At 37.5% G+C, this 17,660-nt stretch overlaps 1 protein-coding gene across 1 annotated transcript in view; it reads right to left on the bottom strand.

Moving 5' to 3' along the window:
- The window catches only part of EIF3A (eukaryotic translation initiation factor 3 subunit A), a 40,649-nt gene extending 23,296 nt beyond the window's left edge, over window positions 1-17,353 (bottom strand). The window contains exons 1-5 of the mRNA XM_056803548.1: window positions 16,963-17,353; window positions 5,013-5,203; window positions 4,665-4,801; window positions 2,630-2,793; window positions 307-506 (exon numbers count right to left, since the gene is read on the bottom strand). Coding sequence (XP_056659526.1) covers window positions 307-506; window positions 2,630-2,793; window positions 4,665-4,801; window positions 5,013-5,203; window positions 16,963-17,011 — 741 coding nt within the window. The 5' untranslated portion in view covers window positions 17,012-17,353. The remainder of the gene's footprint in view (window positions 1-306; window positions 507-2,629; window positions 2,794-4,664; window positions 4,802-5,012; window positions 5,204-16,962) is intronic.
- Window positions 17,354-17,660: the final 307 nt, after the last annotated feature.

Genomic DNA, 17,660 nt, shown 5'->3' with positions numbered 1-17,660 from the left:
GTTCAACATGTTAAAAGTCAAATGGAATTCATTATCAATAAAGTACCCATTAGGGGTTACTCATTAAGTAAACAAAATATGTACCAGTTTCATTACTAGGAAGGTTTCAGAGTTTATGATTAGAGCAGCTAGGTGGGTCAGTGGATAGAGCCATACCTAGAGACAAGAAGTCCTGGGTTGATATGTGGCCCTAGATACTTCCTAGCAGTGTGACCCTGAGCAAGTCATTTAACCCCAAATGTCCAGCCTCTACTGTTCTTCTGTCTTAGAATTATTAGAAGGGTTAAAAAGAAAAACAAACCATACCTGCCACAGTTCCATGCTAATAGCACTGTCCAACTGTACAAGTCTTGTTTCTAGATGCATAGACTGGCTCTCGGGATTATTAAGATTGATTGCTGTACTTTGATTGTGGTGGCGTTGGATTTGTGACAAATGCATCCTTAAATTGTCACACAGCTTACGGAACTCAGCCTTACGAGTATACTGGAGGCAGAATTTGAAAGCTATGGATAAAATCATTAAATTTATTAGTATCTCTCCATTGCCGACAAGTTTTGGAGGAATTCAATATATGAGGATGTTTGATCATACTTAAGATATATAACAAGTTAAAATTGAATTGGTACCAGACCCATCACCATCATGGCTGTGTCTCAAACACCTCTTAAGAACACTTAGACTTCTCTAAAGATATACTGTAATTAAAAAATGAATTGTCAAGCTTCCCAGTTTTGAAATCTATAAAAAATAATGCTTTATTCTCAATAGGTTTTAATTTAACAAGAGAACAATCAATATCATAAAGAATAACCAGTATTTTTGAAAACATTATAATTTCATTTTAAGAAAAACAACATGGTAAGGAATTTCTACTAGTATTTAATTGAACACATAAGATATATGAATATCTTGCTCTTTTAAAAAGGATTTTAAGGGGGCAGCTGGGTAGCACAGTGGATTGAGAGCCGGGCCTAGAGACTGGAAGTCCTGAGTTGAAATCTGGCCTCAGACACTTCTTAGCTGTGTGACCCTGGGCAAGTCACTTAGTTGCCTAGTCCTTATCACTCTTCTGCCTTGGAACCAATACACAGTATTGATTCCAAGATGGAAGGTAAGGGCTAAAAATAAATGGCTGAATGAATAAATAGATAAAAATTTTTCTGGGTATCTTTAAAAAACACAGACATTTTATATAACCAATGGCCAAAATTAATGTAAACAGACAAGCTAACAGTACTGCTCATCTCAATAGATGTTAATATCAATAAACTTAAATAAAAATACATGGTTCAATATGGTTTGAGCCAGTTACTATTTAGCTCTAACAGTCTATCATACAAGTCAAAAGATAAAAAACACAATTACATAAGAAAAATAAATTTGGGAGGTTTGGAAATCCTGTATATGATGCTCATTATGACTACTTAAGTCAAAGCAAAATAACAACTTAATGGAATTTATTATCAATAAAGTGCTAAATAAGTTACTCAGCAGTAAAGAAAATAAGATCTATACAGGTTCATTTACAATGAAGAACAGGTTGTACTAACAGTCCTAATTTGGCAAAAATAGTATTAGTTTTTAACAAATATTAAACAGAGGAAGCAATATATTGTGGTATAGAGCATAATAAACTTTATTCCCAAGAACTACCAATACTAAAAAGTAATGAAGTAACAACCTATTTATCTGAACATAAGACTTCCAGCAAGTTTAGTTAAGTTCTAATAAACCTAAATTTCCCAAGGTGGGAAATAGCTGCCCAAATTTCATGCATTTTGCTCTGTAGAAAATTTAGAGCCACTTTTTGACATTTAGTCAACCATAGTAAAAGGTAATGTATTATAGTCACATAAAACACAGAATCATTAAAAGTGACAATAAGACAGCAAAAATTTCTACAAACCTTAAAAAGCCGAGATTGTAATTGCAAAGCATAAACTAAATCAAAACTAATAATGCTTCTAAATGACCTCATTAGGTTATGTGAAAGTTAATGCACTTTAAGAAGCAAATGGTATTTTTAGGAGCAATTAGGTAGCATTATAGATAAAAGCTTAAGACCTGGAGACAGGAGACCCTCGATTCAAATATGAATTCAGATACCATCTGGCTTTGTGACCCTGGGCAATTCTTTTAACCCCAATTACCTAGCTCTTGCTACTCTTTTGTTTTAATGCTAAGAGAAAGGTATGGGTTTAAATTTTTTTTTCTAAAAATATAGTATTTTTAGGATTTCCACTACAAATGTTTAAATTCTGCTACTTTAAGGAGCTGATTCAGCTTCCAAGAAAATTCAACATGTCAGATGAAAGAAATATTTCAGTACCTTTTCAGAACTACTGTAATGGTTTTCTAAACAAGTCATTTAACACTCTAGCTCCCATGTACAACATTTTCATTCACAAAGTTATATAAAACTCAGTTCAATCCAATTCTTTTATTTCAGTTACATTTATGTAGGTCATTTTTCATTGTGGCTTAAAAGAACAGCAAATAAATGCAATCAATTAAGCAATTTTCAAGAAAAGGAGTTTAATGATTTGAAAATAGGTTATCTGTAAAATAATCTACATTTAAAATCAAGTTTTCAAATGGTTTCATTCAGATTCTATGTCTGTTTTACCTTGCTGGGCAATATCATGATAGAGACGCTCTACTCTAGAATTATTTCGAAGAAGGTCCAAACACTGTCGATATGATTCCCAGAGAAATTTAACCCAGGGAGTTAAAAGCAATCTGTCAGTACGATCCTGAGTATCTTCACCACTTACAGCACTTAGGAGAACACTACAAGTAGGAAGAAATATTAAGTGTAAACAATTTTGCACATCATCTGAATCAAAAAATTAAAACCACCAATGACCGCCAAAATACATATTGCTCTAAATCAAACATTGCTATGCTTTTGTTCGTTCTGCAAAATGTTTACTCCTAATCTTAACAATTATAAGTCAAAAAGGATATTTTCTAATCATTGGCAATATAAGTTAAATAAGTAGTTCATAAATCTGAAAGTTGAAATAAAATTGTGTTTTAAGGTTTTACTACCTTTGCATATATCTACTATGGTAATTTTATTCATGGGAGAAATAAATAGCTATTAACTAAAATCTTACTATGCTGGTCAAAATAGAATCTCAGAATTGGAAGGAACCTCAAAGATAATCTAGTTCAACCTGAACCTAAAAAGAAATCTCCTCTGCAGACATACCTGACAAATCCATATATTTCATCTGAAATATTCTAGAAATTGAGAATCCACTACTTTGTAAGGAAACCCTTTTCCTTTGGGGCAGCTCTAATCATTAGGAATTTCAATGCACCACCCACCCCCATCGAGGTCTAAATTTGTTTCCTTCTCCTAATTCTGCCCTCTGGGGCAAAGAAAAAATTTCACTACTATTCCAAACAATAAACGTTCAAATTTTAAAATTAAAGACAACCACATTCACTCAAGTCTTCTCCATTGCACTACCTCCACAAAGTTCTTTCAACCAACTCTCCACAAGGCACCAATTACCTTCCTTTGAACACAACTCCAGTTTAAGATCCTTCCTAAGATGAGGCTTCCAGAAATGAACACAATACTCTCAATACAGTCTGATTAGGAAATATGGCAGCACTGTCACCTCCTTTGTTCTTGATCCAAGATAGCCTTACTTTTACTGAAATAGCATACTAAACTCACAATGACCGTTCATTCTACTAAAACTCCCAAATTCTGTCTCATTCACATCAACTGTTAGATCCCATCTCAATCCTATATTTTTGTCTGCTTTTTTTTTTTTAAACCCTTACCTTCTGTCCTGGAGTCAATACTGTGTATTGGCTCCAAGGCAGAAGAGTGGTAAGGGCTAGGCAATGGGGGTCAAGTGACTTGCCCAGGGTCACACAGCTGGGAAGTGTCTGAGGCCACATTTGAACCTAGGACCTCCCGTCTCTAGGCCTGGCTCTCAATCCACTGAGCTACCCAGCTGCCCCCTGCTTTTTTTTAAACCCGATAGCAGGTCTTTACATTTGCCCCTATTAATTTTTTTCTTATTAGATCTAGCCTAACAACCTAGCTTGCCAAGTTCTTTTATTGGATTCTATTATTCATGTCAACTCTCAAATAAATAGCATGTATGAATTGCCAAGCATTCCTTCTTTGTATTCATCATAGTCTACAGACATTACTAAAACCTTCTAGTAACAAATTCCCTCAAAATGAAATTAATCCATTAATGACATTTTGGATACAATCAAAGGGCCTCAATCTTCCTCCTTCAAAAAGTTTGAAACTGGAAGACAGGGAGGGTTAAATGTATACAAATATAGATACTTAAAACACATATATGCACATACCAAAACAATTACACTGAATCTATGCCAAATGATTTTAATACTTGCCAGATTTTTTTCCTCTACCCAGATGATATGCAGATTAATGAGAGGAAAGTGCAGCATTGACCTTTTTATCTACCAAGCTTATTTCATTCATATATGAAATGTTCAAAGTCTTCAATACACTCAGATATTGAATGTTATTTATAAAAGTTTTTGTAAACTTCTTAAAGAAACTTTCCCTCTGTTAAATGTGTAGTATACAAGCAAGTAACAAGGATGGCAAGGATGGCTGGTACTTGTCACCTGATTTAGTTTTAATTAATGGCACACACCTCTCAGGAGTTTGAATATTATCCAAATCTTCTATATCCAAGACCATTTGTTGTGATTCTTCCTTAGCAGCTTCAGTTTTTTCTTCAGCCAGCTTCAAGTACGCCCGAACTACATCTTCTAAGGATTTGATGTTCACCTACAGGTATGCATAGTCAGAACATATGAAATTAATTTCACTCAAAAGCTCATGACACTTCTGAAATGAAAATTCTTAAAAAGCATATAACAGGCTTATTCTAAGAGACAGCAATTATAAATTTTGGAAAAAAGCAAGTACCTTTATCAGTAAGAGTATATTAAAATTCTTATGAATGAGAAGAGTAAGTATTTGCCTTTCGCAAATTTACCTGTTGACAAATATTTTTATACTGATATAATCCTTCCTTAGCCAGGTGGCTCTTGCGGAGGTCCACACATAGTTCTAAGTATTTCAGCATAATAGGCTCGTGTATCTTTTGCCATGTCCGATGTTTTTTACTTTTCATAACATCATAGAGAACATCAAGGGCAGGCTGCTTCTTGCCAACTTCAAGAAATTCTGAAAATTAATCCAGAAGATCAGAATTGGTTACATAAATAATACCAAATTTCAAAGTCTGTTTTTAAAAGATTTGATTCCTTTTATTTTTACACCAGTTGTTTCTAGGTATCACCACACATTCGGGAGTTCCCACTCCCATGAACTGTTAGGAAGAAAAGCAATTAAAAAGTCAAAGAAGGGGACAATGAATGAATCTGACACAACCTTCCATATTTATACACACTCCCATCCTCTCCTGCAAGAAGGCTAAGCATTCACTTTTAAGAACTACTTCTGAACTTGTTGCTATACAAAAAGTGACTCTGTGGTTGCAGGTTATATATAGTAGATAAGAAAGCTGGACCTAATATCATAAAGAACTAGCTCCAAATCCTGTTCCTCACATTACTAGCTAGGTTCAGAGGTAACCCCATTTAGTCTCTCAGGGACTCAAGTTTTTTCAAATGGAAAATGGAGATAGTAAACTGCAGATTCAAGTGAGATCATGTATTTTAAAATATACTACAAAACTTAAAATGCTATGTAAATGCAAGCTATTATTATTTGACTATCCAAATAGTTCAAATATATGTAATTATGAAGTTAAAACAAAGACCTAGCCTTTACATAATTATCAAGAGACTTGCAGTATCTTAAAAAATCCTTAGAAGACAAAATAATTTTCCCAAAAAAAATTCGCTGACATTATAGGGACAAGCTATCTTTAAATGTAAACTCTTTTACTAGAGACTAAACTCCAGAAGAATTTAAAATCAGGGAAAACTGGGTGTCATCCCATCCTTTTCCCATTACTGAAAAATATAATTTAAAAATATAACCTGACTGACTCATAAAAGCATAGTAAAATAGAATTGCATCTAGGTATTAGGCAAGTGTGGATTTTAGCCCTAGATTTTCCATTTATTCATGGTGTCATGAGTACCAATATATAACATCTTATCCTAATACTATCATAAAAAGTTTATTAATCAAAAATTCCTACTAAATTTTAATAAGGTAGGAGACTGAAGACAGTGGCAAAAGGCATGTCAGTTAAAGGGAGGAGAAAGAGAGGCCCCTCAATAAATGACCTTAATTTTTTCAATGAAGAATATATGAGACAAGGCTCCTAGCTAAGAAAGGATGAGAGGAGGAAAGTCATGGGAGGTTTCAGGGATGAAAAAGTTTAGAAAAAGCAACCGATGAGTGGGATAGTACATTAATTAGAAAATGTAAAAAGACTGCCTTGCTACATTAAGAGTCTGGTTGGGATTTTTAAAATTTCTAGGGGATTCAGTCAGTACTAGTTTCATGATTTTCTCCAGGTTCATATAATACCAAGAAAAAAAAGCAAAAGATCTTTTGAGAGTAGTACAAGGACTGAAGCTCAGCAGGCTGAAATGGGTAATAGAATAAGGTGGCAAGGAACTGGAGATGGTAGAATTAAACTGGATAGTGGATTTCAATAAATTGCTGAATTGAGTAATAAACTTATTCCAAAATCATATTAGCAAAGTTGCTACGTAACTTAATTCTAACTTTGTAAAGCTTATCTCAAAAGTGGTAGTATATGAAATGGTTTAGACAGAACATTTTTCTTTCTACTGGTTTTTTTTTTTGCTGTTGTTGCAATGATGGCCTTTTATATGCACCAACCGATCCCATTCAATCTCATCTTTATCAGCTGATTGGTACCCTGAATCTTTCCTATTCTGTCACCTATCTTTAATCTCTATCTTCTAGGTGCTTCCCCATTGTCTAAAAGCATGCCTAGAACTCCTTCATCCTCAATACCCTCACCTGATCATCCATCCCATCTCTCTGGTTCCAGGGATCAAGATGGGGTAAGAAGAGCCAGTCCAGGGATAATGTCCTAGAAAATAACTAGGGACTGACTAGAGAGCATAGTAAAGATAAAGAATAGGATCTATGGTTCCAAGGCAGAAGAGGCAGAACATCAATAGATTAAGAGCAGATAAGGGAATTGCAAAGTTCATAAACATGGAAGAAGTATATATTACAGGTGATGACAAGGGTATGGTCATTTGTGTTTAGGTGAGGTGGGCTGGAAGATATAGAAAAGCTGAGGAATTGGGAGGTTAGGGTCTTTAAGGCAAATCAATATGTACTAGATAGAAGAAATTGATAAGTCTGACCCAGAACTCATTAAGGAAAGGGGAGGGTCCTGGAAGCTGTGGACAACAACTACCAGATTTGTATTTGGTGATAAGACTGAATGAACTCAGAGGAATGAATGGTAGAGATAGTGAGAGCTAGCATTATACAGTGCTTTAAAGTTTATGAAGTTAAAAAAAGGTTTTTGTAAAGTTCTTTACACATATTATTGCATTTGTTTATCCCAGTTCTGTGAAGTAGGCAATATAATTATCCTCAATTTAAAGATGAGCCTGAGAAAAGTTAAAATGACATGCCCAGGATCATATAGCTATTAAGTTGCTGAACTGACTGACCAAAGAAAAGACAAAGGACAAGAGTATGAAGGGATATGGGTGGTTTTTTGGGGTTTTAAGGAGAGGGGATACTTGGGAATGTTTGAAAACATCTAGGAAAGAACCAGTAGACAGGAAGGAGTTGAAGATTTGTGAGAGTAAGAGGACAGCCAAGTTTGTAATCTGCTAGAGAAGATTTGGGGGGGGGGGGGGGTGTGTGAGACCAAATTGAGGACAGAGGAAGTGAGTTTTGACAAGTAGAAGGAGTACCTTCTTTGTGATTGTTGAGATGAAGAGAGAATGAGAGAAAATGTCAACAGGTTTTGAAATTAAGACAACGGACAAGAGGGAGTTCACATACATAGCCTCAACTTTTTTCAACAGAGGCAAGTTTCTCAGATTAAAGAAGTGGGAGATAGCGATAAGAAATCTATAGGGACTGAAATAGAAAATCAGTTAGGGGGAAATAAAAGGGGACTGAATGCCTTGCTACAGTAGAGGGCCCAGTTGAGGTTACAATACATAACTTTGTAATGTATCCAATAATCAAGATGGTTGTAAAGATATCCATAAGCTTTTATTCAGTGTCTAATGAGGACAGGAGGCAAGACTAATCCAAAGGGCAAGAGAAAGCAGTGACAGAACAAGGAAGCAAAATGATTCAAAGTATAAAACTGAAACAAAATAGCTAAATCCTTAGAAAGGGAAAAAAGGAAGTTTGTCCAGATAATGGTTTGACAAAGTAATGAGGAGCAAGACTGGTGGTCTCAAGGCAAAGAATATGGAGGAAAGATAAAGCATAGAGGAGAGATAGAATGACAGGTTATGGTCACATAGGGAGATGTCAGTTTCTAATTAGGGAATGGAACATTTATGGATAATACAAGATCTAGTATATGTGCCCTCAAAAAATTGATATTCACAAAGTGCAGGTCTGAACCATGTCAATACCCTTATTCAATAAATTCTAGGATATCCAACAAACTGCCTCTTTTCCAGGGCCAAATATAAAATTCTATTTGTCAAAGTTCTTCATAACCTGCCCCTTGTACAAGTTTCTAATAATCTCAACTCACAATTTGATTATCTAATATTTTTAGTCTGCTTTATTTTTAGTTATTGCCCACTCTCCTAGATACTCCTCAATGAGTCTTCATTGCACTACTCTCTCCTGGTTTGCTATTTCTTATTCCTTTTCTATCTCCTTTTGCTGGCTTGGCTACTCATCACTCATATCATGCCCTCTAATTTAAGGTATCCCCCAAGGTTCTTTTCCCTCTATACTCTAGATAAGAGGTCCCCAAACTTTTTACACAGGGGGCCAGTTCACTGTCCCTCAGACAGTTGGAGGGTCAAACTATAAAAAAAAAAAAACTATGAACAAATCTGTATATCACTGTCTGGGATAGCAGAGGCTGCAGTACTGGCTGTGATGGGCCTGTCACACCTTGCACAGGATCATCACTGCCACCACTATATCGGGGGCAGCAGTATACACAGTGTGGAATCCTCTCCCCCAGATCAATGCTCACCATGCTGATCGTCTTCCATTGTGCAGCCACATAATTCTTTGTGCCTCTTTCTCATTCAGCTACTCTCAGAACAAGGCACTACGCAAAGGATTGTCACCAGAAGTAGTACTATACTACTATGCACCACCACATACAGTACTCCAGGAGCACCAATTAAAGAGGTGCCCCTTCCTTCTGGAAGTGGGGTGGAGGCTGGATAAATGTCTTCAGGGGGCCACATGTGGCCCATGGGCTGTAGTTTGGGAACCCCTGCTCTAGGTAATCTCATCAACTTCCTTGGACTGTTATATTTATGCAAACGACTCATATCTATATTCAGCTGCAGTCTCTCCTCTGAACTTTAGTTCTTTATCAACAATTTGCCTACTGAACATTTCAAATAGGTTATCCCAGACATCTTAAAACTCACCCATGTTTAAAATTAATGAACTTTTCCTCCTAAACACTCCTCTTCCAAATTTCTCTTATTTTTTTGAAGGCCACACCATTCTTCCTGTTTCTCAGTTTGTATTCTAATCATTATCCTGAACTCCTTACTCTCCCTCACCCCACATATCCAATCAATGGTCAAATACTACACAATATCTCATAAATCAACATAACCTCTAAAATCAAAATAGCTACTACCTTAGGTTCATTGCCTTCATCACCTCTCACCTATATTATTGGTTATTTTAAAAATATCTTCATTGGCATATTTCACTGCTTCAAATCTCTCCACACTCCAGTTCAACCTAGAGACACTACAGCCAAAGTAATTTTCCTCAAAACACCGATTTGACTCCCTTTCTCAATAGGAATGGCTTCTGGTTGCCACTAGAATATAACAAACTACTCTCTCTTTTAAGCTTAAAAAAAAAAACAAAAACAAAAAAAACCACACAACCCTTACTTTCTGTCTCAGTTTTAAGACAGAAGGGCAAAGGCTAGGAAAAATGTGTTAAGTGATTTGCCCAGGGTTGCACAGCTTGCAAAAATGTCTGAAGTCAGATCTGAATTCAAGTTCTCCTGACTTGGCCTGGCATTCTATCTACTGTGTCACCTTAGCTGCCCCATATAACCTGGTCCCAAACTTATCCTTCCAGTTTCCTTGAACAATATTCCTCTTCCAGCAGTTTGGAAAACTAATTGGCCAAGTTGCCTTGAAAGGAAACATTCTCATCTCCGGGCTTTTAGCCAGGCTTTTCCCCCTGGTTAGAGTTCACAACATCCTCAACTCCTTCAAAGGGTCCTTCTTTTCCCTTATGATGCTGCTCAGACACCATCTTATGCATGAAGCCTCTACACATTTATCACCCATCATAACTATGGACATCTTGATTCCTCAACTGCCTTGTATTTAACTCCTATCTATCTTGATTAATTTTATATTTACCATGTGCTTTTCTTTATATACTTGTCTCCCCCCCACATTACTATAATGTGTAATGTGAGTTTACTGCCTGGCATTTAATACTTGCTGCTTGATAAGAATCTTATTTTGCCTAGAATTATGTGGCTAACAGTCACCAAAGACAGGATTTGAATTCTGGTCTCCTAATTACAAAACCAAGGTTCATTCCCCAATATTGTCTTCAAAAACAGTATATGACAGGTCCTTGTGCCCTGGAAAACAAAATTTATTTGTACAATATGTCTTCTGTATTGTTATTCTCAGCCACCTCCTTTTTTACTTTAATTCTTTCCCCAGATTCCTTTATTCTTGGTGTCTTGAATTCTTTTGGAAAACTATGAAAACACAGAATTCCATCTTAGGGATAAACTGAAATCACAAGAATCTAGAGGATAGGAAGAAGTTCTCCTGAAGTAGAATCATGTTCTCTTTTCCAACACTTTGTGTAACACTATATAAAAGATAACCAAATTTTAGTTTCACATACTGACAACCTACCAGTACACTACATTAACAGTGACACCTTCCTCCTCCAACATTTCAGGAAATTAAACATATCACAAAGCCAATTCTGCCTTTATAAGGGAAATGGTCTACTTTTAATTTAGAAGATTCTTATCTAAATAGATTTTCAGTAGCTCATAGACAACTTCCTCCCAGTTTGAATTTCTAATCAAATGCAAATCACTTAAAAAAAAAAAACCTCAGTCCAATTTGGTACTTTATGAGTTTAAACTCCATTTTTTCTCATCATATTATTTAAATTCCATTCCATTTATATTTATATGGCCATGCCTATTAGTACCTTGATTTAAATGTTTTACTTCTTTAATGGAACTGGTATCCATTAAATTCAACCAGATTCATAATTAAAAGAATATCATAACTGAAAGACTTTAGACAAAAATCATCTAGTTCAATCTCCCAATCTTCAAACTAGTCCATCTCATTAGCATTATTTGCAAAATGCCATTTTACTTGTAAAGTCATGTAGACCATAAAAAGATCCAACTGAAGATAGAACCTCACTTATGGTAGTCCCATTATCTGAGGATAGTTTCATTTAAGGCATCTAAAACTAAAGACTTCCAGGAATGATTTTAATACAGTAACTAAATTAAATTCAGCGGACTGAGATTTTTGAAACACTGTTGGTACAAATGAATAAACACATGTACTTCAGATAATTCATTTCTTAAATTTTTTTTTCAAAAGAGAAACCTAGTTTCTTTTTAAAAATTATGGCTCAGACTTAACTAAAAAAAAATGGAAAGGTACACACCTTAGAAACAAGGTTAAAGCCATATCTGAATCAACTCAAGAGACTGTTCCATGAGCACCTATTTTTTAACTCTCTCAAGTTTTGTTCAGAAAACACACCAGCCTGTTTCTGCTTGTTTTTAAATTTTCAAGAATTTTCCCATCTCTCACCATACTTTTAAACTCAAAAGGCAATAACTAAAATAAAGCAAGTCAAGCTCTCTTTAAAAGAATACTTTCTGCAGTACTTAAAAGAGCTTTTAATGAGACCAGAATTTCCAAGTAAATAGGGCAGCAGAGAGAAAAGATAAAAGACAAGAAATTTATCTAGTCAAGATGTTTGTCTTTGGTAACTGATAAACTAAAGCAACCTCTGCATCAACCTAAAAAGGAATTTAATTTTTACTAATGTGTGAAGACTTTCATTAAGCTATAGAAATGTTTGCTAGTGTTAAATTGAAAAATCTCTTTAAGATGGCCTTCAAACAATAACAATTGCTTGTCTTTAAGGGAATTTTGTTCCCCCTAAGCTTCCAATCATAAGTATTACGACTAGTAAAGACTACAAATTATCCATTTTCATTTGGGATCAATTCAACATATGTAAATGTATTAACAGCCCAAGTGAGAATTTCTATGTTCGGGGAATACTAAAATGTGGAAGGTACAGTGCTAGTCCTCAAAGACACTGCAATCTAATTGGGACTTGGGAGGGGGAGGACCAATTTTACAACTGGATGAGACCTTAAAAGCCCTCTAGTCTCACCTCTTCATTCCACAGAAAAAGAAACTGAGGTCCAAAGTTGTTAAATGACTTGCCTAGAGGCCTGCAAATCAAACTGCTTAAAAATGGAGTCAAAATTAGAAATCAGGTTATTATAGTAAAAAAAAAAAAGTATAGTATATAGCAGAATATCATACGTGGGTGAGGCTTTCAAAGGCAACAAAACACTCCAGAATCTCTATGGCATTAATAGCAAGATGTTTTTTTTGGGGGGGGAAGGGAATGGATGCTGCAAAAATAAACATACACCTTTTTACATTATTTTTATAATTCTAAATCTATGTGAATTAAAAAAAAATTCTTAATATAAATTTTCAACTACCTTTACTGGTATAAAGGATAGCTACTATACGCTATTGAAACAATAGTCATCAAAGTATTGAAACTATGTATCTAGCTTCTTAAGAGTTAAGTTTGGGCTTGTGTCATTTTTACACTCTTGTGGATCAGACTGAGTTACAGTGTTGCTCAAGTTTTGGGTTTGCCACAACCACTTAAAATTTTTTAAAAGTCACTGTTGTAGAATGTAATGGAAAAGGCTTTTACAAGTTTATGAAGCAACTTTTATTTGGTGCTTTACATGGAAGGGATGATCAAAAAAAAAGTGCAATTACAAAAGTGGTGATTTTTAATGTTAACATTACCTAATTCTAGATTTAGGTTGCTAAAATAAACCTATCAAACTCAAAAGTAGAAGTGAAAGAGATATTGGAAATTTCAGGAAATATTAGGAGTGTCAATGGATTATTAATAATTAGGGATAAAAAAGTTAATTATCATGCAAATTAATTCACTTAATGAAACTACAGGACATATTCAACAGTGTAATTTACAGTATTGAAACGGAAACACAAATTTCTCATGCAGAGTAATTCCACTACTTCATTCTACATATGATAAGGGGTCCACATCACTTAATTAAAATGGCAAGGAACATAGCAGAAACAAAATTTTATAATTCCTATTTTTTCATCAAATTCTAGTTGTTTGAAAGCTCAATAGCAATAAGATATAAGCTTAGTTGTTCCTATAATTCAATGATCCTCAGTATACACAGAACTGCCTCAGGTAACCTGTCACTACTGCACATTTCTCCATATGGTGCCACAAGACTAGTTTTGCAAAGTCTCAATATTCTTAATCGATTCCCTAATTTTGCCACCAAATATTGTTTATGGCATCCACAACTGAGCATTGCAAAATATCATTTCACAAAGTAGTCAAATAAAATGTTAAATATCACCTATGTGATTTACTACTTAATGTTAAGATTATAACAAGTAGGGGGCAGCTAGGTAGCTTAGTGTATTGAGAGCCAGGCCTAGAGACGGGAGGTCCTAGGTTCAAATCTGGCCTCAGACACTTCCCAGCTGAGTGACCCTGGGCCAAGTTACTTGACCCCATTGCCTAGCCCTTACCACTCTTCTGCCTTGGAACCAAAACACAGTGTTGGTACGGTTAGGTAGGTAAGGGTTTAAAAAAAAAAAAGCTAACAACTACACGTAGCCAAAATAATTGGGGTCAGTTAAAAGCCTAAGAAAACCAATGTTTGGCATATAGGCCAAATAAATTATGACTGTCACCTTACTGTTAGTGAAGCACATGAACATGCTCATCAAAATATACAAAAATCTATTTTACAACCATGTATGAATTCTACACAAGAACATTTTATACAACTTAAGACTGTTCCAGGTTCATTATAATAGAAAATTAACATGTCTTTTTAAGTGATATCTAATCAAATTCATTTTATAGAAGCGTAAGCTTAAGAATAGCAGCCTTTGAGTTCATCTAGGTAATTACCTCATTTCACAAATACAAAATTACCAATTAAAACATTCTTTCCTCAAGATTGTTTTCACATCATCACAAAATTAACAAGTTTTCCAAACACTAATGTATTTGTTAAGCATAAGGTGATAATAAATCAGTTATGGCATCAATTCTTTAAATAAATGTCTGTTCCAGATACAGACTACACTAAATACTCTCCTATTCAGTACTCCATCAAACACAAAATCCTGCTTGGCCTTCAAAGCTCTTCATAACCTTTCTACCTTTCCAGTCTTCTTGTACTTTGGTCTCTGCCAGATGATCTTGCACCCTGACAAATCACAAAAAAGATCAGCTCCAGGAATTTCTCTGGTTGCCCCCTACTGCTAGAATACTCTCATCTCAAGCTTAATGCCTTTCCTAGTTTCCTTCAAGTTCTAATTAAAATATAATCTGCAGAAAACCTTTCCAATACCTCTTTATTCTAGTCCCTTCCTTCTTTTATTTTCTATTTATCCTCTATATAGTTTGTATTTGTTTGCTTTTCTCCCTATGAGCATCTTGAAGGCAAGGACTGTCTTTTGCCTTTCTACACTAAGGGATTAATAATAGTGCGTGATACACCGCCCTTAATATCTATCTGACTACTCCTCAAACCATGGGGTCAAAAAAATTGGATCACAAAGATTAACTGAAACGACTCAAAATAAAATCAAAGGGCGATAACATAAATTGCAATTTATAAAAGGTATGCAACTCTTTAAAGAAGTTAGATATAAATTTAATTATGCCAGATTCCTCTAAAACAACAACAAAAAAAAAACAACTTCTGACAAATCATAAAAAAACCCATCAGTTAACTAAGATTGATAACAGGTCCAGAATACTCATTAACACAGATCAGAACCAAGGCTTTGTGTCTCAAATACTTTGAAATGTATCTTTCTTTCTTTTTAAAATGAAAACACAATACAGAAATATTCTCAAAGACTGGAAGATATAGGAAGGCCCAGTGCTAGAGGCTAGAGATAAAAAGATGAAAAAACAACAAACACATAAAAGGATAAGACCAGATAAGTATGATACAAAGTAGAATGTGATATTGGTATAGGAAATACATGAAAAGTATTTTTTTAAAAAACCTAAGAAAGACATTTTTCTGAGGAGAAAATTTACATGATACAAGTGATACCTCAAGAAGGGGTTCTGAATAAAAATGTCAAAGATGAAACATCCAGGAAGGAAACATGGGGAACAATAGACAAATGCTGATGGAATGACAGGAGAACTTAAGAATTTGTGATGATAATCAAAATAAAGCTAAAAAGAGAGGCTGAAACCAAATACCAGGCTATAAACAATTGGAAGATTTTTAAGCAGAAGAGTGACCTGCGTGCAGCTGAATTTTGGCAGCTGAATAAAGAATCTGTGTCCTGTATCCTCCTCCAATCCTTGTCATCAATTTGGGGGACACACACAAACTCTGCAAGTCTACTACATATGGGTAGACACATATGGGTGGCAGGAATCCAAGGCAGCATAATAAAGGGAGAGCTTTGCCCTCAAAGTCAGGAAACCTGTGTGCTAAAATCAGATCTCCTACTAATTAACTGTGTGGGTCCATCGAGTCACTCACCTCTCTACTTCCTCCTCAGTAAAATAAAGGGCTTTGAACTAGATGATTACTAAAGATCCTTCCAACTACAAACACTATTGACCTATTGTGGAAGAAAGGCCAGGCCACAGGTGTGGGGAGAAGGGTGCTTCCCAGTGCTGAGAAATAACTAGGAAATAAAAAAGAATAGATCGAGTGTCTTCCATACGGAAAAAATGTGGTTTGTAAAGTAGGAATGACCCGAGACCAAACTGGACCCCAAGAGCAGTTAAAGGGGGGCCATAGGAACGAGAAAGGGTGGGGGAGGGCTCCATGAGGTCGGGAAGAGGAAGAAGCTGTCAGCGCCAGGGGCCCCCCGCGGGAGGTGGAGCCTTGGTCCCCGCGTGCATTGTCCCCGGGAGCCATGTTTCTTCTTTCCCGGTTTTCCCAGATGGCGGCACCGCGAAAAGGGAATCCTGGCAGTCGGGGAGAGTGGCCCGGTAGAGGGCGGCCTCCCGGAAACGAGGGCCGCCCGGAGGGGACGGCAGGAAGGCCTGGCTTCAGCCCGGGCGAGGGAGGAAGGGAGCCAGTCGGGGCGGCCGCGCTCCCTCGGCGTGGGACGGGACAGGCGGCTGGGGGAGGGGCGAGGCCTGCAGGCAGGACCGAGGAAGCGGCGGGCCGCGTTGGGAGACGCGGGCGAGGAGGCCCCAAAGGGGAATAGGTAGGGAGGGCAAGGTCAGGCCGCCACGGAAAAACCCTGCGGTTCACCGGCCTTCAACTGCCCAGGAGCCAGAGAGTCCTGGAGCCCAACAAGGCATGGAAAGGACGCGTGCAGGGCCGGCGTGGATGGGCCTCCGGCCGGGGCCGAAAGCGGCGGCGGCGGCAGCAGCGTGAGCCCCGGCCGCTAGGTTCCCAGAGTGCGGCGGAACGTCTTCGTCTTCCCCAGAACGGCCCCTCACCCTCCCCTGCCCGCCCTGGGCTCACTCACCGTTGGCCCGTTTGAGGGCGTTTTCCGGCCTCTGGAAATAGGCCGGCATCTTGGCGGCGGGGTCAGCTCACGCGGCGTTCGGCGGCGGCAACGGGGTACTCCGTGTTCCGGACCTGGACAGGGTACACGTCCGCGACCTCTTCACCGGCTCCACGGGCGGAGGGTCGGGTGAGGGGGGTGGCGGAGACAAGGGGAGACGAGTGGGCGAGCAACACGCGCTCCGCCAGCGCCCCAGCCTGCCAGAGACGGAAAGGAACTGCCCACGTGACCCCCGCCGGGCGCCGCCGCCTCCCAGGCCCCGGATGTGCCGGCGCGCCTGCAGTGTTCCACGCCTGGTCCCATCCCCGTGCCGCGCCGCGCTGCGTGCTGACGTGATGGCGTCACGCGCCTATGCTTACGTGGCCGAGGGCCTTGGACGGTTTCACGTGGAACTGAGAAAGCGTGGGTTTGACCTTCTCTGGCTCTATCTTCTGAAGCGCGGGCTTTCCTTGTGCCACTTTAAAAGATCATAGTCTGTCATTCACAAAGAAACGTGTTTAAAACAATCACAATTGTTAAATTAAAAGGAGGGAGGTGGTGCTTCAGCTCATACCCTCACATAAAAGTGCCCATATCAGACTCATTGGTGTTATCTCTGCTAAAAGCTTGTAGGTCTCCTTTTAAAGCTTTGTCGAGTCTTTTTCGCTTTATCTTTGTAC

Source organism: Monodelphis domestica, chromosome 1 (genome assembly GCF_027887165.1).
Source record: "Monodelphis domestica isolate mMonDom1 chromosome 1, mMonDom1.pri, whole genome shotgun sequence".
In the NCBI taxonomy this organism is placed as follows: domain Eukaryota; kingdom Metazoa; phylum Chordata; class Mammalia; order Didelphimorphia; family Didelphidae; genus Monodelphis; species Monodelphis domestica.
Note: the sequence above shows the minus strand (reverse complement) of the source record. Positions and strands in the feature narration are given on the sequence as shown.